The 21,884-nt window shown below is 44.1% G+C and overlaps 2 protein-coding genes across 8 annotated transcripts in view; both read left to right on the top strand.

Annotated features, from left to right (window-relative positions):
- Nucleotides 1–749: 749 nt before the first annotated feature.
- FCF1 (FCF1 rRNA-processing protein) lies at nt 750–5,482 on the top strand. The gene is made up of 8 exons (XM_061367381.1): nt 750–847; nt 937–995; nt 1,146–1,217; nt 1,471–1,619; nt 2,055–2,127; nt 3,065–3,152; nt 3,589–3,683; nt 4,926–5,482. The coding sequence occupies exons 1-8, from the start codon at nt 845–847 to the stop codon at nt 4,972–4,974; spliced, it is 588 nt and encodes a 195-aa protein (XP_061223365.1). The 5' UTR covers nt 750–844; the 3' UTR covers nt 4,975–5,482.
- A 3,883-nt stretch (nt 5,483–9,365) lies between these two features.
- The window catches only part of YLPM1 (YLP motif containing 1), a 39,522-nt gene continuing 27,003 nt past the window's right edge, over nt 9,366–21,884 (top strand). For 4 of the 7 annotated variants that reach the window (XM_061367383.1, XM_061367385.1, XM_061367388.1 and 1 more), the window contains exons 1-4: nt 9,368–10,485; nt 16,714–16,956; nt 17,882–18,076; nt 19,303–20,042. In XM_061367383.1, coding sequence (XP_061223367.1) covers nt 9,442–10,485; nt 16,714–16,956; nt 17,882–18,076; nt 19,303–20,042 — 2,222 coding nt within the window. In that variant the 5' untranslated portion in view covers nt 9,368–9,441. Of the gene's footprint in view, nt 10,486–16,713; nt 16,957–17,881; nt 18,077–19,302; nt 20,043–21,884 lie in introns of all 7 variants that reach the window. The other 3 variants (XM_061367387.1, XM_061367389.1, XM_061367390.1) reach the window with 1 other exon arrangement.

Genomic DNA, 21,884 nt, shown 5'->3' on the forward strand with positions numbered 1-21,884 from the left:
CACATTGCTTTTAATGTAGGCATCCACGAGCCAGAGCACAGCAAAGCCTGCACTACATCAGTTCTTCAAATCACGCCAGCCCAGCAAGCTTCTGAAAGCGGCTGACGGCCTCTGTAATCTCCCGGCCCCGTGAACAGAAACGGAGGGAGGAGAAGGGTGATCGGTGGGCTCTGGGCTCCTCCCGCTTGCACCAGTTGGTGCCAAGGCACCCCACGGCCTCCCCAGGCGCCAGCCCCCGCGACCTGCCACCGACACACGGAAGGCAAACGGCTTTGCCAAACCAAGAGAACGTGGAGACCACCGCGCTCCACACCGCGGATGGCCAGCGCCAGCTCTCTGCTCACCGGAAGCACCGGCCCCGCCGCGGCCCTCCCAGGGTAGCCACCAGCCGCCGGCAGAGCGGGGACCCTCGCCGCAGCTGCACCAGGCCTGTCAGGGGCAGCGGCGGGGCGGCCTCCAGCACAGGCGCCCCGGGCCGGCAGCGGGGCCACCCGCGGCTGGGCCAGGCCGCGCCGGCCGCCACCCCAGGGGGGACGCCCGATCCTGCGGGGCGGTCGCGCTGCGGCTGCAGCTTCGTCGGCCCGGGAGCCCCGCTCTCAGAGCCGAAGCCCGCCCCATCCCTCCCCGAGGCGCGGACGGGACAGGAAGCACCGTTACCGAGGACGCCGGCGGCAGCCCCACCACTGCCCGCTCTTGCGCGCGACCGGCGCAGGCTCCCGCTGCCCGGTGCCGGCGGCCGGAAGTGACGGCACTCCCGGAGCATCTCGGCGGGGCGGAGCGCGGTGACGTGACGGGATGGCACCGGAAGCAGCGGGGTAGCGGTGGTGGCGGCAGCAGCGGCAGCATGGTGAACAAGGTCCTGGGTGCGGAGTCCCGGGTTGGGCCTTCTTCCCGGCTAACCGTGTCTGCCTGTCTGTCTCGTTGCAGGGGAAGCAGAAGAAGGCGCGGAAGTACGCGGTCATGAAGCGCATGATCAGCCTCCGGGACCAGCGCATGTGAGTGCGGTTGCGGCGGGGCCCGATCCCATGCGAGGCTGGCTGTCTCCGTGTCCCGGCAGGGAGAAAGGGAATTCCGGCCCAGGCCCCTCTGGCGCTGGCTGCCCTCCCGTGTCGTCCCTCCCCAGGAGTGCCTGTGTTTCCTTGCAGTAACGAGAAGGAGCGAGCAAAAGCCCGCGTGAAGAAGAAAGAGGACCCGAGTGCCATCAAGGAGCGGGAGGTGTAAGTGCTGCCGACGCTGTGTGGAGGGCGGGCTGGCCGGTCATGCTGCAGTGTTCAACCAAGTTGCTATAGTAGGAAATGGTGTCCCAAACCAAGGGATCAAGCTTGGGAGGCAGTGTGACAACTTGTGGGTCGTCATCCCATCTTGCCTTCTTTTGTTTTTTGCTCATTACCCTTCATTCAGTGTAAGTTGTAGGATTGGACATCTTGTCAACTGTAATAAACTGATTTCAATTATTTGTCTTCCTGGCAGCCCACAGCATCCCTCTTGCTTGTTCTTCCAATATAATACACAGTTGGGCCCACCTTATCACATCCTGGTTGACACAAACTTCATCAACTTCTCCATCAAGGCCAAGCTGGACCTAGTGCAGTCAATGATGGACTGTCTTTATGCCAAGTGTAAGTGTCTGTATCACTTGCAGCTTCTTCTGGGCCATGTTGTTTCACACTGTGCTCATGATGCGCTTTATCAGCCTCATGCCACTAGCTGAGAATAACAGGAATCTTGAAAAAAATATGTGTTGTGATTATCAAACTCCTTGTTTGTGGCTATGGTAACCCTGGAACTGGCTCTGGTTTTAGTCAGATGGTGGTCTTAAATGCTAATCTCAACAAAGGTAAAGCATTAATAAGTTAAAAATCTAAAATTACCATGGCATGGTCAAATTCAATGGCTCTACACTTCACCACTTTGCAACCTTATCAGTTTTCATAAGTTTAAAACTGTAAGTAGTATGTTACAGAGTTCTGTGATAGTTCCTGGGCTCATGGGCAATAAGTAGACATCTGTGAAGAAACACTGCTTGGTTTTAATACAGGGTATTTTTCATGCAGGTATTCCATGTATCACAGATTGTGTAATGGGTGAAATTGAGAAGTTAGGACAGAAGTACCGTGTGGCATTAAGGTAGGTGCAAGGTGTTTTCCGTTTCTAGAACTTAATGTTTTAATATCAATAAAAAACCACTTTCCATGACAGTGCTCTTGCATTAGAGGATGGTTAGGTTGTTGCAGAGTCCCAGGCTTGGTTTTATTTCTCTGGCTGTATGAGATCAGTACAACACCTTGAGTTTTAGTTTAAAAGAAACTCAGAAAACCGAAATGCTAGGTGTGGGTGCACCGTATTGACCTGTACATCTCCCCCCTCCAAGACTTTCAAAATTATCACTCCCTCCTGTTTCTCAAAACAGGGAGATGTAAAAAGTATATTATTTTTTTTTATTTTAATTTTTTTTTTCCTAAAAACAGATAAAGAAGTGGCACGTGTTATGGAACCTTTCATTCCCTTCTCATGTTACTCTGTAGGAGTAGGTAGCATGTGTTAATCTAGAGCTAGGTTACTGTGTGATCTGCACAAAACTAATCCAATGTAGTTCTTGCTTTCCAGGTCTAGCAGTCAGATGTACTGTTGCTTACTTTTTATTTTGGCCTGTTGTGTTGTCAAGTATCTGAATGCACCCTCTTAACAGCTCTGCTATTCCCTTCAGAGAGGAGGTTCCTATATGTGTGGTACTAACAATCAGACATCGGAAGGACTTCTAGTTCTTCCCACAGACAACTTGTTTTAAATGACTTTGTTAGGCAAGAGCCTAAAAGTGTAGGGATCTTGAATCCAGCTGATAACTACTAAGAAATACTTAACCTATAATAATTAGCCAGTCAAATTACTTTTTTTTTTTTTTTTTCTCCTCATTTCAATTGTGTACCATTTGCTCCATCCCCTCAGCCCTTGTTTTGAGAATAATGTGCTGTACATCGTAGAAAGTGGCGTTCCTGTTCCACCATACTGTATTACTGTACACTCTGGTCTGATTGCTGTGATGCTGCCTTATATGTCCCCACAGAATTGCCAAGGACCCTCGGTTTGAACGCTTGCCATGTATGCACAAAGGAACCTATGCAGATGACTGCTTGGTACAGAGGGTCACTCAGGTATTTCTGTTTCTGATAGTTCCTATACTGTGCTAACATACTAAAACCCTTCTAGTTACTGATGACTTAAATTTCCCACAAAGTAACTAAAATCTCACTGAGGGGCAGTTTCTGTTCCTAGCACAATTTTATTTGAAGCAAATTAGAGCCTTCTCTGAGTACTCTTATTGTATAGGACAGCACCAAGAAGCCCTTGGGATAGGAAAGCTATCAGGTTGGAAGGCTCTGGATGTTTCTACAAGTCTTATTTCAATAAGCAGAAGGATATTAGTCTGCTGTGGAATTCTGTACAAGTCCTAGTAATGCCTCTCAGGACTGGTATCCCTCCTGTGTTAAATGAGCTCACTGAATAGAATCTTTTGCTCCACTATGTCTTCCTTTCTGCAGGTTCACTGGTGTGGAATCTAACTTCTTTTCTTTTTTTTTTTCCCCCCAGCACAAGTGCTACATTGTGGCCACAGTGGATAAAGAGCTCAAGCGGAGAATACGGAAAATCCCAGGCGTGCCAATAATGTATATTTCCAGGCACAGGTAAGGGTAGTCCTTGCCTGGCGGGGACTCTACCACCACATACTTCTTTCCTGCACTGTCTTACAGTCAAGGCCCTAGTGTTTGCACAAAAGTAGAACTACAGCTGCTGCTGGAAATAGGCTGGTCACAGACCTACTTTTATTGCAGCCTACATGTTCAGTTGCTTTTATTTGGAAAACTATAGCTTCCTTTAGGCCAGTGTTCTTACAGGTCAGTTTTGCTTACCAGAAGCAGCAGGAGGACTACCAGGCAAATGCATTCTACAGGTTGTTTGGGAAAAATAAACTAACATTCTTCTTCCATATTCTGTTTGGTAGCTTTTTGTACCCTTAACTAAGATTTAATTTGCTTCTTAGCTAAAAACAAACCAACTCAGAAGGATACTAGTGCAGCAATTTCAATACCATGGATTTTTCCAGTATCTGCAAGTACTGGCTCACTTTTTTTTCTTTTTTTTTCATATGCAAACAAAATATGCTGTAAATACATTTGCTTAAAATATTTCCCTGTTCCTTCCAAAGCACTCATAAAACCTAAACTGTCTAAGAATACTTTACTCACCTTTGTCATATAGTGTTCTAGTATTTTTTTCTACATAACGCACAGCCCAGAAGAACCTGTGCCAAATTGTTTCATGTTATGGTAGATATGTTTGGTAGCATGGTAAGGAGAGAGGTCAGGATGTGGGGATAAAAAGGCCAAAGTCTTTAGATGAGATGGGAGAGATAATGGAAAAGAGACAGTTGTGTTAGCAGTGGAGACAATGAGTCTAGTGGTATGCAGAGCCAGCGGTATGTCAGAAAGGAGGAGGTTGATTGCTAGCAATGAGTATGTACAGTCCTAAATGATCCATAATTGGAACATGGATCAGAAGATTTTTTTCCCTCAAGACATCTTTGCCCTTATTCACTGTGGCCATGAATTGTAAGTGGAATGGCCGAAGTTTTATTCTCTGTAGCGGTTGCTCTTAAATCCTGTCAGATCTTACAAAACCGCAATTTTTTTTTCCTGGAGACAGTTGAGTTTTTGAGATGCCCAATTTCTGAGTGTAAGGTGAAGGGTAACAGCAACCTTATGAAGGCTTTTCACTTTTTGAAGTAATACTTCCTGCAGATCTGAGCTACAGATGGAAATACAACAAAGCTGCTTGCTGTTCAGTCCAACTGGAAGCCTATTGCTTCATGGGGAGGGGAGCAATATGGAGTAGATTGTCTTCACAGGTTTTCTCTCTTTCTTTCTCAGATACAATATTGAGAGGATGCCAGATGATTATGGAGCTCCTCGCTTCTAACCTGTCCACCCAAGCCATCAAAGTCAGGGCTCTGAGCAATTATAAGGCTTCTTCTGATTCCAAGCCTCCTGCTTTCTTTTTTGCTGGGACTCTACTCATAGGACTGTGGGTGACATTGGGCTGACTTCATGTCCTTGGTCTTCTAAGAAAAAGCTACTTGGAAGAGTCTGGTTTTATTCATCCTTGTTCTGACTTGGACTGATTACCTATGGCTGGGAGAAGCATATGGAAAACAGAGGACGGCAGTGCCCAGAATATGCCTCACATCCTCTTCACTGGCATCAATAGAAAAGGTGATTTCTACATTCCAAATTAAATATTGGTGTTGCAAGTCTGGCTGAGAATGCTGTACCTGCAGCAGGACAAGTATTCTTCTGGAGAAGAGACGTCAAATCTGCACCCGTTGGCATGCCTGCTCTGGACCAGTGGTCTAGAAGATTTTAATTCAGAATTGGTGGGATTTTATTCAGCTGTACAATGAATGAAGTTTGGTTAAGTGTCCTGCTCAGTCAGATTTCTGTGTCTGTATTGGGTTAGCTGGCAGCCCAGTCAGTCCTTTTGCTTACATGCAGTCTGGTGACAGGACAGTAGGGTTGGGTTAGATCTCTCTTGTTTGATTGCTCCTTATCCACCTAAAAGCCTTATCCCTTTTTGGTAGGTGTCAGGGAAGAGGAGGACGGCATCAAACTGTGACAGGAAGGTGTCAAACTGGGAAAGGTATTAATGTGGGCTGGGAGAAGAGTCAGTGGGGGAAATTGGAGCAATGGCTGCAGATCAGGAGTCTCAGACCTGCAGCAAAGGCTGCAGGGAAGGAAGTGGTCAGAGGAGGGAGGAAAAAGAGATAGTTAAGCCACGTGGAGAAATGCAGGGGAAAATATTTTAAAGCCATAACTCTGCATTCTCGTATCTTCTCCAATAGTATTTAATTTTTAGTGACATAATTTGCTCTTCTGATCTCTGCTGTGTGGTGAGAAAACTGAAAGACAAGAAATAAGAGACTCACCAGGGACCAACAAACTGAAGTGTGCTTCCTGGACAAAATGCTGGGGTAAAGGTATAGTAAGGAGGGAAACTGAAAATTCATATTCTTGGTGTAATTAAGAAAATATTCAAACTTTAATAGAATGCAGAGAATAGCTGAACTCAGCTGGCTGTATGCTGGACAGCATACAAGCAAGATAACCCTTCCTCTGTTAATCATTTCTTGTCCTTGGGAAATGCCCTGACATGCTAATAACCTTCCTAGCACTTTGCTGCTACAGATATTGCAGGAAACTTTGGGAACACATCAGACTTAGCCCTTGTACTATCTTTTTGCTTGCTGTAGGCTCACCTACTAAACATCCCTGAAATAACCCAACTCATCCCTGAAATAACAGCATACTAGCACTTTAAAAACATAGCCCCTTCCAAGCTCTCACAACTGAAGTTTATCTTCTCTACCTCCAGCCAGGAAGAGGGTATAAACTGTGGTATAAACTCAAAATAAATGTGCCCATTTAGTGAAGTTTTTTACTCCTTAAATTGATGTTCCTTGTAGTCTGCCTTGTTCTAGTAACAGGAGGAAGAACCTGGAATAGGCATAAGGCAGTTGCTGAAGAAGTGTTTAAGAGGGTTGGAGGATGAGCATCAGGGAGAAAGTGTTGGCAGTGAGCAAACTCATTCCGAAATTTTTATTAACTGAATGTAGTCTCCAAGGCAAGAAAGATGTGGCTATTAACTGAAAGAGCTTAGTCAGAACAGGAAAGTACCACCTGAGTAATCAACTGCAGCCCCTAAAGTCTCAGGGAACCTGTGTACCAGATACTTGGTTCAGAGGAAAATATTTACTCCATACACACCGTGGCATCCCAACCTCAGATCCAGTTTACAGTGTGTTAAAGGAGAAAAGATCATTATGACAGGAAAGACTTTTGTAAGCGAGAATGTTTTCATGTTCCTGTGAATGCAGAACTCTGCCAGTCCAAACCAGAAGAAAATTCCTTCCCGACCTAACTTTGGCAGTTGTTTTAAACCTGCGCACGAGTTAGATATCAAACAGATGCCTGCAATGTTTCTCAGTAACTCTAGGGAATCCAGCCTCTCCCCCTAACATCCTGTCTCTTGCTGTAGCCAGTTTCCATATTTCCAGAAGACAGAGAACAATCAGAAAAGCCACAAAAGGAGGTCTGAAGTTATGCAAAGAATGGGAGAAAACAGTTGCTGCTCCTTTCTGGGGGCCACCAGAAAGTCCTAGACACTGCAGTGTTACCACCAAATGACGTGAAGGATCTTAAGCTGCTGATCCAAGGTGTGACACTAGTAAAGGGATAACTGAAATGTGGTAGAATAGCATTTAGAAGCAGCAGAAATAGCAAGAGCTATTAAAAATAGCAACTAAACCCAGCATGATGATGTACATTAATGTTACAGCCTGTAAAAGAATAAGAAGGCGTAATACGAACTTGACAGGATTGCTTTAGGACAAAGTAACATTGAGTAAAGACAAAGTATCTTGGCTGGCAGGAGTCAAGTCTGCTGCTGCCCTAACCAGATGCAGGTATTGGCAACAGCATCTGTGAAGTTACTTGGAAGTTACATGTTGACCTTCTTGATGTAGGCTGGAAAACACTTGCTACTGAAAATGATTGAGTACACGTGTTTCTTCATATGGCGAATAACGGGTTTCTTCACAATATTGAGTAACCACAACAAACAGCAGGAATACTGGGAGAGACCTGCCTTCAGGAGGTAACCTTGAGTAAACCAATTACACAAGAACTCCAAGGGAGGTGATCAGAAGGGTAAATCAAAGGATGTTTGCAACAGGAATTTCCAATTTTGGAACAACAGACTTTTGAAAGCTTAGTGAGTGAATAAATTGACCCAAAGAGTTCAGAGATACAAATGTTAAGTACGTGTACAATGTGGGGGAGATGGAAAGTACAGTACTTATGTTATCTGCAAGTCTTACTCACTGCAAGAAAAATCTTAGGGGAGCACCACCCCAGACAGAAAAAGATCAATAATCACCTCTAGGTGAAAGGAAAGGATACTGAAGGAAAATTCTATGGATTATTTTTTTCTTCTTAAAGATTAGCATCTCATAACTTGAGTTCACACTCTACTCAAGGTTCTTCGTACATGTTTATGGCTTAATCTACCACTGTGGATTCCCTGGAATTCATCAACAAATTAACACAAGCTCCAGCTTTTCCAATGGAGAGGACCAAGCTTTTGCTCTACCTAACTTTTTGTGGGTGTTTTTCTGACTTTCCTCCTGACTGAAAAGGTTGTGGACTTTTCCTCAATACCTGCCTTTCTCCACCGGCCATGGCTGCTTGATTCACCAGCCATGAACTAGAGATTGAACATGACAAAAATTGCTGAGGTTTTCTGTATCTGGTAATGAGGGCAAGCAGTGGCACACCCCCAGTGCCTGTGAGCTGCTGACCAAAACAGCAGCCACTAGGCTTTGCTGCCCAGCTACGAGAATTCACACACACAAGACGTTGTGTCTTTATTCAGCAATGGGAATTAAGCACTTTGCATCAATCTTTGCTGGCTGGCTACAGAACATATTTGTATGTTTAACTTACACTTCAGTGTGGGAAGAGAGAAACACAAGAGGAAAAAAAACCCTAACCTTTCCTGCTCCTCAGTGCAGTTGCTTCTGTAATGTGTGAGGTGGTTTCATAGAATCATAGAATGGCTTATCTAGTTCCAAACCCCTTGCTACCTTCCACTAAACCAGGTTGCCCCTTCGTGTGCCTTTCCCCAGGCCTAGCGCGGCTGGACTTACAGCTGCACTCAGTTTGCCACCCTTCGCTCACCCACAATGAACCACCTCTGCTTCGGGTCACCGCCACCACGGGCGGCCCCGCTGCGGGCCAGCGCTGCTGCCCGCGGGCAGAGGCACGACCACTGACGGGAGAGGCGGGCAGGCGCGGAAACATGGCCGCCACCGCCGCCCGGGTAACCGAGGACAGCGGCGGCGCTGCCCAGCAGCACCACGGCCTGCGGGATGCCGCCGCTCCCGTATCACCCGTACACCGCAACCTTGCTTTGCGGGTCCGCGGTAGGACCTGGCGGCACCCGCCAGCTAATCGTTCCCCTACACAAAATGGACCCCCTGCCCGGGGTCCGCTCACTGCGTTGTCTGCCTGCTCTCGTGCGAGCCTACCGGGTCGGGCGGAGAGCGTCGCGCTAGGCTCACCCCCCCGCCTCCCGTCCCTGCGCCCCGCCGCACGGTTCGAGTCCTCCCGGCAGTGACAGAAAACTTCCTGCAGGGACAGAGCTGTCCGCTAGGCGGCGCGCTGCAGGCGCCGAGCCCCCTGGCAGGGGCGCTGCTCGACACTCTGTCTCCTCTCTGGTGCTCTACTGTCCAGGAGGGCGGTACGCCTCTCCGCGCAGGCGTCGTGGGCCGCACGCGCCGCCGCCGCGGCCTGTGGAAGCGCCGCGCTCCGGTCCCTCCGCCGCGGCCCCGCCATGTACCCGGCCTGGGGCTTGTACGGGGCGGCGGGGCACTACCCGCCGCCGCCTACCTCCATCCCACCCCCGCCGCTGCCCATCCCTCCTCCCAGCGTGCCGCCTCCCACCGTCCCGCCGATGCCGCTGCCTAGCTACCCGCCGCCGGGCCCCGCGCCTGCCGCCGCCGCCCCTCCGCCTCCGCCCGCCGGTACCTCGGGGTTCCTGAGCCTGCAGGAGCAGCACCTGGCGCAGCTGCAGCAGCTTCAGCAGATGCACCAGAAGCAGCTGCAGTCCGTGCTGCTGGGGCCGCCGCCGCCGCCGGGGCCGCCCCCTCCGGGGCTGCCGCCGCCGCCGCTACCCGGCTCCTTCAGCGACTGGCAGCAGCCGCCGCCGCCCGTGCCACCTCCGGTCCGCAGCTACCAGAAGCAGTTCGCCCACCGCGACCCGCCGCCGTCGACTCGCAAGCCGCCCGCTGCCGGCCGGGAGCGCGATGTCCAGGAAGCGCCGGGCGGGCACGGCGACTGGGGCGAGCCGGTGCCCTCCTCGCCGGTGCCCATGGACATGGAGCTGTCCTCGCCGCCGCAGTCCCCGCAGCCCGCCGCCCAGGCCTACCTGCCCCCCTCCCAGACCTACCTGCCGCACCCTCAGGCGGAGCCGTACCTGCCCCCTGCCCAGCCACCCCCGGCCCAGTCCCCGCCGCTCCAGCCCTACCTCTCCCGGGCGCAGGCCTCCCAGCCGCCCCCCTCCTTCTCCGAGCCCCCTCCTTCCTACCTGGAGCCCCCGCCGTCCTCCGCCTCCCAGTCCTACCTGCCGCCTCCCTCCCAGGGATACATGGCGCACCCCCAGCCCTACCTGCTCCCCTCCCAGGCCTCCCCATCTCAGACGGGGCAGCCCGGCCAGGTCCCCTCCATCCCTCCGCCGGCCAAGCCACCGCCGGCCCATTTCCCCCCACCCCAGACGTCCCTGCCTCTGCCCGCTCCCGCCCAGCCGGAGGCAGCGCCGGCGGCCGCCAAGGAGACAGGTGGCACGGAGCATCCGGATCCCTCCACCATGACTCCCCAGGTAAGGCATCACTCCCGCCGCGCTCGCCCTTGCGGCCCCGACTTGCAGCGGGGAGTCGGCAGGGCAGCGGTGCGATTAATCACTGGTGGGTACAGCGTGCTGCAAATGTGTCCTAGTAAGGACAGTTAATAAACGCGCCGTATTTGCGTAATACTTAAAGGGCTTGGACGCTTACCCTTGGAAGTCCGGGAATGGCACAGTTCAGGTGCTCCGTAAATGCTTCTTAATCCGGTGGTGGTCGTTTGGATGTAAGAAAGATTCTTCAAGAGCAAATGAGTCTAGGGAAAGGTCTTTTCCCTAGAAAAGAAGGGAAAAGTCTTGACTCCTGTCGGAATTCAGTTTTCTTGGGTAGTTTGTTGGTCCCTGGAGAATTGTTTTCCAAAACACAGCCTGTAGATAACCTACATCAAACCTCTTGTTGACTTCATCTAGCCTATTGTGAGATGCAACAGTCTGTTTGCTTATGGCATGTTGCAGGATCAGTGTCTCTTGTCAGTGATTTCTTCGTTTAGTTTTCTCATGGGATTGTCTTTCAGTTGTCTGTCTGATCAGTGCACAATTGTGACTATTTTAATCTTTCCACATGCAGTTAAAGCTGTAAAAGTTTTCCTGTCATAGTACATAGTTGCCCCTTACTTACATGTTTTGTCCTACATGTGCTCGATCTTCCGGTATAAAATTGTATGGGACTTTGGAGGGAGATGCTCTGAAATGCTTTTGAGGTGAAGAATATTCTTGTTGCTAATGCTGTGTGCTTCTTACACGTACACTAGAGCCAAAATGCCTGCAAAATGTTCCCATGCTTTTCACTTCCTAAATGCAAGCAGTTCCGGTGAATGTGATGTGACCATTTATATGCATTAAGATAAGGACAATCACGTTGCTTAAGGTTAAGCATGCACAAAGAGACCCTTAGCTACATGTATAGGTCACTCAGATTCATTGAGTCTTACATGGTTTTAGGATTGGCTTGTAGAGATCCAGCTGCAAGAGCAAAGCTGAAGTGCATGCTTTAAGTTGACTTTATTTAAAGACCTCTATTTTTGGCAAATTGATCTGGGAATTCTGATTTGAAACTAAGTTTGCAAAAATCCCGTTTTATGTTGAAGTCACTGACACTTTAAATTTCTTAGTTATTGGGACACCTTTTTAATTGTCTCCATTAAAGCTTCATGCCAGTACCTGAATAGGTTTGGGAATGTACCATTTTTAAGTTTGCACCATGTAACTGATCACTGCCTAGCAAAGTAGTGCTTTCAGTTCATTAATTTAATCTTACAAAGGTTTTGGACAGTGCTAGTTGATCTCTTATAGTGATGGGGTGGGACTTACTCAATTTTTTAATGCCAGAACCATAAAAAATCAAGTGTAGAAAGTGATGTTCATTTAGTACTAAGGCTGCTGGCTGACTTCTTAAACTACTGAACTCAAGATTGAGCAGTGAACTGTAACTCCTCTCGCCTTATGTAGCCTGAAGTTTCATTCATGTCATTGAATTTCTTCTCAGCCACTCTCTTTCCAGAAGAGTCATAAGTAATGTAGTATTGTGGTGCACACATAAAGAAGCAGAATACTGCTGAAGTTTCCATGGTCTGGTTTATGAGTGTTTATACAAACTGCTTCTGTCTTGAGTAGTTTGTTTACTCTCATACACAATTCAGCATTAATTCAAAAGGAATCTGGTACATTGCTGGTCATAAATTTGTTATAAATGATACCATTTTGGCTATTTTAGGCTGTAACGTGGAACAGGATTTGAAGCAACAAGTCCTTACACAATAGGAATAGGAAAAGCAAAGCATAGTGATGCTTTCTTGCTAATGATCTTAAAAGCCAAGTAGAGAAATACTGTAATTTGTCATTTATAAGATCCTATTATGCCTTTGTTTAAACTGGTAATTGAAAACAATTCTTTCTCTTCTCAGCCCACAGTAACAGTGGTTGCAGCCGAATAGATCAGTGTTTTTCTCTTAACAGAAAATACTGTGCAATTTGCCTTGAGTTCATGTTTTATTGTTTCCCTTTCCTGTCTAAAAATAAGATACTGCTCTTTGCCTTGATAATATTACAAATATAGTGTAGTAGCTTCATACATGGCGGTACAGTTGGATTAAATTGCTGGATTCTTGTGTTTTTGTACTATCAGAGGCATCTTTGTCAAGTCCTGTTAAAATACCTGTAGTGTTTAAATAATGCTTCATCTGATATTTGGGTACCATATGCTGCAATTTATTGCCAGTAGTAAACAAGTATGTATGAGTGGACCTGTACCCTTAAATATGCACTTATCTACATCTGTTAAAGCTACCTTTGCTTTATCATTTCACGTTTAGCAGACTAATTCATTCTTTAAAGTCCCCCTTTGTTTTATATATGGTCCTAAAGAATTCTTCTGCTAACTTTACCAAAAAAGAACCAAGTTTTCTCCCAAAATAGGCATTATGTTACTGTGTAGGGTCACCTAAATTAATTTTGAAGTAGTCTTGTAGCATTGGCTGGACAGTAACATTTTTGGTGTTATGTCCTGTGGTCAGGAGCTTATGATGCTGGTTTCAGTATTCCCTGTACTACATAACAGGCTGAGTCTTTTGGTCAGCCAAAGGTGGAAAAAAGGCATATGTTGATGCTGGCGTGTTCCTTGGGCTTAGGGATTGTAACTAAACTTAAAGTATGACAGTCATTGTGAGGAGATGGGCACTCAACTGAACTTTTTGCCATCAGGCATTTTCTATAGTAACACTTCTGTTGTACTCTGCCTACACTCAGAAATCTACCTTTCCACTTTCTCATGCTTTTCAAATAGAACCCACAAATACCTGTGTCACTGACTTCTGCTGCAAAAAAAAAACATGGGTGACAGGGTATTTCCATAGCTCTTTGTGTGAACTTCTGGTTATATTTTGAGTTTTAGCCCTTTGTCCAATAGATAGAATGAGGAGGAAACAACATAGATCCATGGAGGCAGCAATTTTGTGGCAGCAGAGCAGAGCTTGCCAAGCATAGCATCCAGCACTGTCATGGTAAATCACCTTATAATGCCTTCTGAAAGGAATAATTGATTAAGCTTTTGCATAGCTGGGGATGTCTGCTGCTCCCTGGTGCTGGAAGTTACACTTACTACAGCATGTTGTTGAAGGTTTCTGAGACTGTCCGTGCTGGAGTGTGGGTGCACATCTTCCACCCAAAGCCATGACATCTCTTCTGAGTCAGATTCTCGTTAAAGGTTCTTGGCAGGAGTTATTGTAGGAGCAGCACAATGTCCAAGAAGCATGGCTTCTCCTTCCATTGACCTCATCTCCAAGCTACAGTTTTGCAGAAGTATATTTTAAATACAGCTCCATGTTTTATTGTCTGATAGATTGCTACCAATAGAAAACATTGCTACACACTTGAGCATGTGTTGTGAAATGAGTTGTCTAGGGTCACTCAATGAATGACCATCAAAGGTACTAGCAAGAGCATTTTTAATATGATTTATAAAGGCACAATTTAACAGAATTCAGTGGCAAGGTTCACTGTATTACTTATTATATGGATGAAGCATACAAAGAAAAGACGAGGTAAAATCGAGCTAAAGATGATTGATAGAGACTGAAGGCACTAAGGGTAAGGGAGACCCTTCCATGGTGCTTAGGTTCAGAATAAACCACCTTGCTTTCAGAACTCCTGATGGAGCTTACATGCGGCTGTATCTAGTCTTAGTCTCGGGCTTGGTCAGTGGTTTGTGTCTAATGGAATATATAAAGGAAAGCCAAAGTAGAGTCAAGCTCGAAAGATTTGTGTAGAGATCAAAGGTGAAAAGGGTAAGGGAGACCCTCCCATTGAGTCGTGAGGTTCAGAATAGACCCCCTTCCTTTATAAACTCCTGATGGAGTTTAGGTGCAGCTGGATCTAGTCTTAGTCTCAGACTTAGTCAACATCTAAAGGTTTACAAGTGTTGTTTAGAAGCAGTTTGCAGTTACAAGGTGGATGTTATAAAGTGAGTCAATGGAATTTACTACAATCTGTATAACAGTCTATACACACATACATGCACATGCTTATGTAAAGACATATAAAGGTATACCTGTTAAAATCCTAGTTGAGTCAGTGAAATGTTCACATCTAATGTATTAGCATTTCTCAGTGGGTGAGGGTTGAGTCTCAAGGAGTGGGGGCCTTCAGCCCAGGTTCCATCTTTTGGCCTCTGTCGCAAACTTCAGAGTCTGCAACCTCTGAGGGACATTGCACTCAGCGGGATTGCTCACAGGGCCTCACTTAGGACCACTATTTATAGGGTCACAGGATGATTGTCTTTAAACATTAGTAAATTTCCATCCTGGCCACAATTGAGTTGGAAGTTACTAGAAGCAGAAATCCAGTAGCAGTGGTACCATTCCATTCAGCCTGCAGTCAGGGAAGGAGTGTTGTAAAGCTGTCAGAGGATGACTCATTATCCGTGATCTTGCTTCCCACCTTAGCCAGGGAACAGGAGTCCCTGGAATGATGAGTGCCTCCCTTCTTAGCCATGCAAGAGTTTCTGAGACACTTCACCACCAAACTCATCACACAAAGGCCAAGGCCTGATGGGAATCCCTGAGATTGTGGAACAGCCCAGCGAATGGGAAAGGAGGGGTTGGGTGGAAGGGTGCACCACGACAGTGAGGTGGGCTTTTGGAGGAAGGTTGTACTTCTTTTAAACCTGTTTTAAGATAGGCAGAGTGCTTCAGTTTTGAGAAATCTTGTCAGACAGCACCTACCACTGTGTTGTTGTCACACTTCTGTTTTAAAATACCTGCATGTTTTGGATTCTTTTGTGTATCTGAGTGGGCTTTATATAGGTGTCTTTTCTTGGATGGAAGGGAAGAACAGACGACATGAAAGATGTAGAGCAGTTGCCCATTCTCAGAGATGGTGGAGTTGACATGAGAGCACAGAAATGGTTATACTAAGTCAGACTAGAAGTACAGTATTTTGTCATTCTGTCTTTGACAGTGACTAAAAGCAGATGCTAAGAGAAAAACTTACTTCCCTAAAATATAGGAGCTCCCTTAGCTGCAGCTGGTGTCATTATTTTTAAAATCTGTAAATTTTTCTTCTATGAGTTTATGGAGGTGTGTCTTGGATCCACAAAGTTTTAGCCCCTGCAATGGTCTCTGGCAGCACAAGGCTAGTCCAATTTGATGCCTGATATTTCTTGTATTGGAAGAGATACGGAACTGTTGTTTCCTATTAAGTTCTCTTAAGATACATGACCAGTTAAGTGTTTAAATACTTACCTTTAGTCTTCTGTTATATATGTTGAGATACTTTAGTCTTTTGTTTTTTCTATTGCTGGCAGCTTACATTGCTTTGAAGCTACTGTCATCTGGCCAAATTCTAGCCTGAAATATTTAAAACTGAAAGCTCAATCACTTCTTAAATGGATAATTTTTTGAGTGCAGCCATATTTATTTACCTCTTCAGCTACTGAATGAATCAAAATTAATGGGAATCCAGATGATAAATAATCCTTACTATATGATGGTTCTGGTTGTTCTTTCTCCTTTCCATGGCCTTTATTCAGATGTCTCCACCACAATTTCTCAGCAGTAGTTGTCACTCTGCTTGATGTCTGTGTTTTCTCTTGGTCCTCTTCATCTTTTTTTTTGTACATTTCCTCCTTTTTCTCTTTATTGCTTCCTTACTCATACTTGCCCTACATTTTCCCTTCATTTTATCTATTAGTTTTATAATAAGTACCTATTGTTGTTAACAAGATAACTCCTATATTAGTTAATATAGAAGTTATTATACTACTATAATAATATAATAGTAATATAATGTATAGCATTAATATATGAGTTATCCTATTACTAATGTATTGTTGTAGGAGTTATATATTAATAATATAACACTCCTATAGTTGTTAGGAGTAAGAAGCTCTAAAAATAGTAAGTATGTTACTTACCATATGTCAGTAATTTGGGTTATTATTGGCCACCTTTCTGCTTTTCATTATTATTCTCCTTAGCTGTAAGCACTTTGAGGTAGGAAATAAATTGTCCTGTGGATACTATGCCTTACGTAGTGGTTTCTGAATTCTGAGTCAGTCTCCTGACATCCATTGTAATACTGTTGATGATGAAGTGAAGTTTCCTTCAAATCATATTCTAAAACTTTTCTAGAGTATAATTCCATTGACTAGCATGAATTAAATTTCATGTTTTTTCCCTGAAAGCCATCTTAGAAATTTTCTGTCTTTTGTAGGAACAGCAGCAATACTGGTACCAGCAGCACTTGCTTAGCCTGCAGCAAAGGGCAAAGGCCCATGCTCAGGGACAGCAGCAAATGAAAGGTCCAGTAGGGAAGGATGCATCTGAGCAGAGAGCAAAGTCTGAAGAAGGGAAAATGAGTGCTTCAACTCAGCAGTCTGAGCCTCCTCCGCTTAATGAATCCCTGCCTCCTGCTTCTAAAGAAGATGAGTCTTCTCTTACATCCACTGAAACTCAGGTAGACTTCATAAAGTGATGCCGCTCCATTTGTTGTGCTAGATGAGATAAAGAAACAGGAAAATAATACCGTAAAGTCCTTATGTATACTATGTAACAACAATTAAATATGGTACAGCAGTCTTAAAAGAACATTTGCTAAGGCTGCATCAATTTAAAAAAGTAAAAATACACGCCTTGTATGTAGACTTACATAGTCACCCACACATGCAGCAAGCAAGTCCAAGCTTGACTCACTCACACCTTCACTAGTGTCCTCATCTTTGTGAGAAACATTTTGTGATACCTAAGTGCAAAATCAAATACTTGGTAGATGATGAATGCTGTCTTTAAGACACTGTTTCTTAATTCCTTTCTGGCAGTGTGTCAGTTCTGACTCTCCTCCTGTCTATGTGTTATAGTTTGTCTGAAAGCTAAGAACTAAGTGCAGAATATTTTTGTCAGCATGCCTAATAACAGTTATTACAGAATGGATGTAAGTCATAATTCATGTTTTGAACAGATTACTGTAGGGTAGCAGATGACCCTGCAGCATGTGCTCGTCTTTAACTTACGGTGTGTGGGTTCCTACCAAGTGGCAAAAATAATGCACTCGAGTTACTTTACTTCATCATGAAAAAACACCGTTGTCTCGTTGTATTTGTTGTGAGCAACAGATAACAGATCTGTGTTAATCACTTTCCTGTAGGTAGTTTCTGTAAGAATTAATACCCTAATTGCCATCAACCTAACCTTTAGATTAATCACATTAAGAATAAATGAAATAATCAGCCTTCCAGAAGCTGTGGGTGGCTAAAAATCTGAAATACAGAGTGATAAAATAATGAACAGTGAGAAAGTTCTTGTAAACTGGGTAGTGACCAAGTGTGCTTTTCTTCTGACAGAAGGAGCTTTCCTTTATTTATAGCATTTGTCTTTTTCCATAGCTCAATATTGAACCTCCCGATGACCCTGAGGAAGATTTGAGATTGCAGCAATTGCAAGCGGCAGCAGCTCAGTGGCAGCAGCAACCCCATCAGCGCGTTGGATTTCAATATCAAAGAATAATGCAGAAGCATGCCCAGCTGCAGCAGATGGTACAGCAGTATCAACAGATCATGCAACAGCCTCCACACTTACAGGTGAAACACTAAGGAGATGGTGTTTAGTATACTTCCTGGGTGACGTAGTACTTGTGGTCTGCTGGGAAACAAGTATTTGAACAATTTGTCATGGTTGGCTCATTTGTCTATCTACTTTTGCTGCTTGGATAGAAGTCTATATCCCCTTTTCCTACTGTCAGTTGGCTTCAGAATAAAAAAGTAATTAGCAGATGGTAATGAAGTTTCAGTAGGACGAGAAATACAAGACTTTACATTTGTCATAAGGTTTTTCTGACATACCTGGGTGATGCAGGAGCAAAGCTGAACACTGTATTGAATTTACTCAGCTCTGAATGTTTTACTGCTGGAGAAACAGTCCAGAAGAAAGGAAAGGTAAACAGATGATTGCATGAAGTGCTTCTCTTTTACAGCACTGTGCAGTACAAAAATAAATATTTATGATGAAGTAAACTTAGATGCCAAAAATATGCAGTTAAAGTAATTAAGGAAATCACTGTCTCACATTATGTATATCATTATATCAGTGTTGCAACTTTAAGCTTTCAACTAGAAGTTGGTTACTGTATTAGAGAATTGAGTCAGCTTTTTCTGGGTTAACAGAGTTTGTACATTAAGCATTTCTTTGTAGCATCTGCTAAAACATCTGCTTAAACAAGCATCTGCTTGTTTAGAAACCCCAAAAACTATTAAGTGTGAACCTTAAAAATCTCAGATAAGATTAAGCTGTAGATATTAGGACCTGTATCTAAACATAGTGAAAGATGGTACCTCATTGAAAGAAGCTTCATTGTGCAAATAAGAACATCTGGCAAAGGCTTAGGGAAAAGTAATTGCTGACAGTGGAAGCAACTATGAGGGCATCAATAGCGGAAACTGAAATCTTGAGAAATAGCCACATATTGTGTATACTGAAAGTGTGGAGACTGATTTGTGCTTTAACTCCTGTTAGCATCCAGTAATAGTAGAGCTTGGAATGTTTTGATTATAGCTTTCTTCAGCTGTCCTGTTTAAAAAAAAAAAGAAAAAAAAAGTGCCTTCTATATATAAATGTCCTCTAGTCATAAAATGTATAAATTGTCACAATGACATTAGACATCACAGCTGGTGTTAGCTTTTGTTTCAGTCTAGTTCTTTTTCAAGCTTCTGCCCAGGTCAGAAATTGTGATTACAAATGATACCGAAATATGTGGCTCTGAAAATAACTAAGATGATATTCTAAAATTATTCTTTTCTTGCTGTTGCAGACAATGTCAGTGGATATGCAGCTGCGCCATTATGAGGCACAGCAAAAACAGTTCCAGCAGCTTCATAAAGATTGGGAGCGATCAATGAACCAACAGTGGCAGCATCAGCTTCAAACCTACCCTCACAAAGACCAGCTTCAAGAGTATGAGAAACAGTGGAAGGCATGGGATGAACAGATGAAGGTCACTCAGTCCCATCTGCAAGAGAAAGTGAGCTCACTTCAAAATCTGAAGAATCAGTATCCTGCAAATGTTTCGCTGCCACCTCCATTTGTTCCATATTCACAAACCAGTCAAGGTGGCATTCCTATTATGCCTCCAACTTTACCTTCAACTACACCTCCGCTGGTCCCCCCACCTCTCTCTTCTGTTTCTCAGTTATCTAATTCCGCTGTCCCTTCTGGATCCAGTTCTCAAAGCAGTCAATCCACTGAGACACCAAGGCCAGCTCTGCTTCCCACCCCGGGTACCTATGCATCAAAAATGGCTAGTTCAACTGTCTATTCACCTTATCATTCTCAAGTAAATTCATCCTTTGGCTCTTCAGACCACGGAAAGCCTCAACCTCATCTTAATAAACAAGCTGTTTCTATTTCATCTGAGCAAGGATGTGGGGAATCAAATGCCACTTCAGCATCTTCAACGCATGCACCTACCATGCAGGATAAACCTGTGCGATCAGGTGGATTGCTTCCAGATCCTCCCAGATCAGCACGTTTTGAAGGCCCCAGAGGCCCTAGGTAAGGGTGGTTTTGTTGACTTATACATGTTCCAGGCTACAAAACGTTCAGTGATGTGTTAAAAAATGAAGCATAAGCATATATCTTACTCTCAACTCTTCCTGAGGTTCTATGAAGTATGGTTGGTTGGTGGAGGTTTTGGTTTTAATGCATACACACCATGCTCTATATTCATCTTATTAAAGCAAGGACCGATGCCTTTCACTTGAGCATTATCTAGAGCAGAATACTTTTTGCTAGTAATAGAAAGTGTGATAACTCGCACTTGAAAGAATGATCCTATATGAAAAGTGATCTAAATTTCCAGCATTTTGTCTGTGATATTTGGAACACAGTTTAGGAAAATCTAAAGCAAAACTGTTAAAGCATTGTTTTTATATGGTAGTACTTTAATGTAAGCCTTACAAAAGGGATTCAGGAAAGTATTCATACATACATTCAGTTGAATATACTAACATAGCTAATTACTGGTAATTAAGGTGCTACTTATATTTTAGAAACAATAAAAAAATACTCTTTGTAAACCAACATTTATTGCAGAAAGAAATGAAAATTCAAAGTTGTTCATTAGTACATTAACTTCTAGTGTGAGAATTCTGCAGCTATGTGATTGTCCTATTTAGTGCACTTTTCCATAGGCTGTTTGATAAGAGAGGTCTTTAGTGCAAATCAGTGGGTTTCTAAGCATGTAGCATTACTTCTCATTCAAAAAACTATAAACAAGAGAGAGGGAAAGAGGTAAAGGTTTGAACCTTAAGATCCTAGCATTAGGATTCTTTGCCAATTTTAATTTTGCATTACATCATGATGGTCTTGGTTTTTAAGGTTGCTGTCTTTATCTTTTGGTAAGATTCAGTTTGTTCTAAAGTCTGCATTTTATCAGATGGATGGCCTGTTGCCTTAATGTAAAGCTACTCTGAAAGCCAGTGTTCTGTGGGGGTTTTATGGTTTTATGCCTGCTATATGGTTTAATCCAAGTTCTTAATTTTGAAATGTTTTTCTTTCATACTTGATATCATATCAGGTTGCAAAAACATCTGTTCAATCTCGTCATTAGTTCAAGACAAGTTGATGTGATGCTTACTGAATCAGTGTTGTTGTTTTCAATTGTTTCTATCCTTGCATGCTCTACTAGTCTTTACAATCATACCTTCATGTTTATTTCTCTTCTCTTTGCTTCCAAAGTGATCATTCATGAATAATAATTCATTAACTTCTAGTAATGTAATTTTTATATATATATATATAACTTTGAATAATTTTCTACCTTCTAATGTTTTGGGGGATTTTTTAAATGTTGTTTCTGGTCCTGGAGAATGGATGGATGTAAAGTTCTGATCAGACTGTTTTCAAGATTAATTGGATGTTTTTTATGTGCATTAGTTAGTGGTGTGCAATGATAGGCTATGGATAATAAAAAAAATTATAGAGTGCATGTACAGGAGCTCTGGTACTTATGCTGTTTAATTAAAACTGTAACCTTTGTGCATTCCTACATTGTGATTGCATGACCATTCTAGGGTTTTATCGAGGATTTCCCAAAAATCTGTTTGCAGTCTCTTCTCAGTGTAGTTAGTAGAACAGAGAATCCTAATAAATTTTTAACTGAATTTAGGATAAGGTAAAAATGTTGTGTGTTGCATGCTGCCATCCCAGCTAAAAGGTACCAGGTAATGACTAGACCTATAAAAAGACACACACCCTTTACCTCTTTTCATCAATTAACTTATCTCAAGAAATTCTGAAGAATTGACTTAAACTAATTTTCAGAGTTTTGGGGATGAAGTGTTTTAGGCACAACCTTCTAGCTATACCTTCCCTATAAAGGTTGGTCCTTCCAGT

Source organism: Neopsephotus bourkii, unplaced genomic scaffold (assembly GCF_033783945.1).
Source record: "Neopsephotus bourkii isolate Nb327-2 ecotype Australia unplaced genomic scaffold, CSIRO-AGI_Nbou_v1 NB_1376, whole genome shotgun sequence".
NCBI lineage: Eukaryota > Metazoa > Chordata > Aves > Psittaciformes > Psittacidae > Neopsephotus > Neopsephotus bourkii.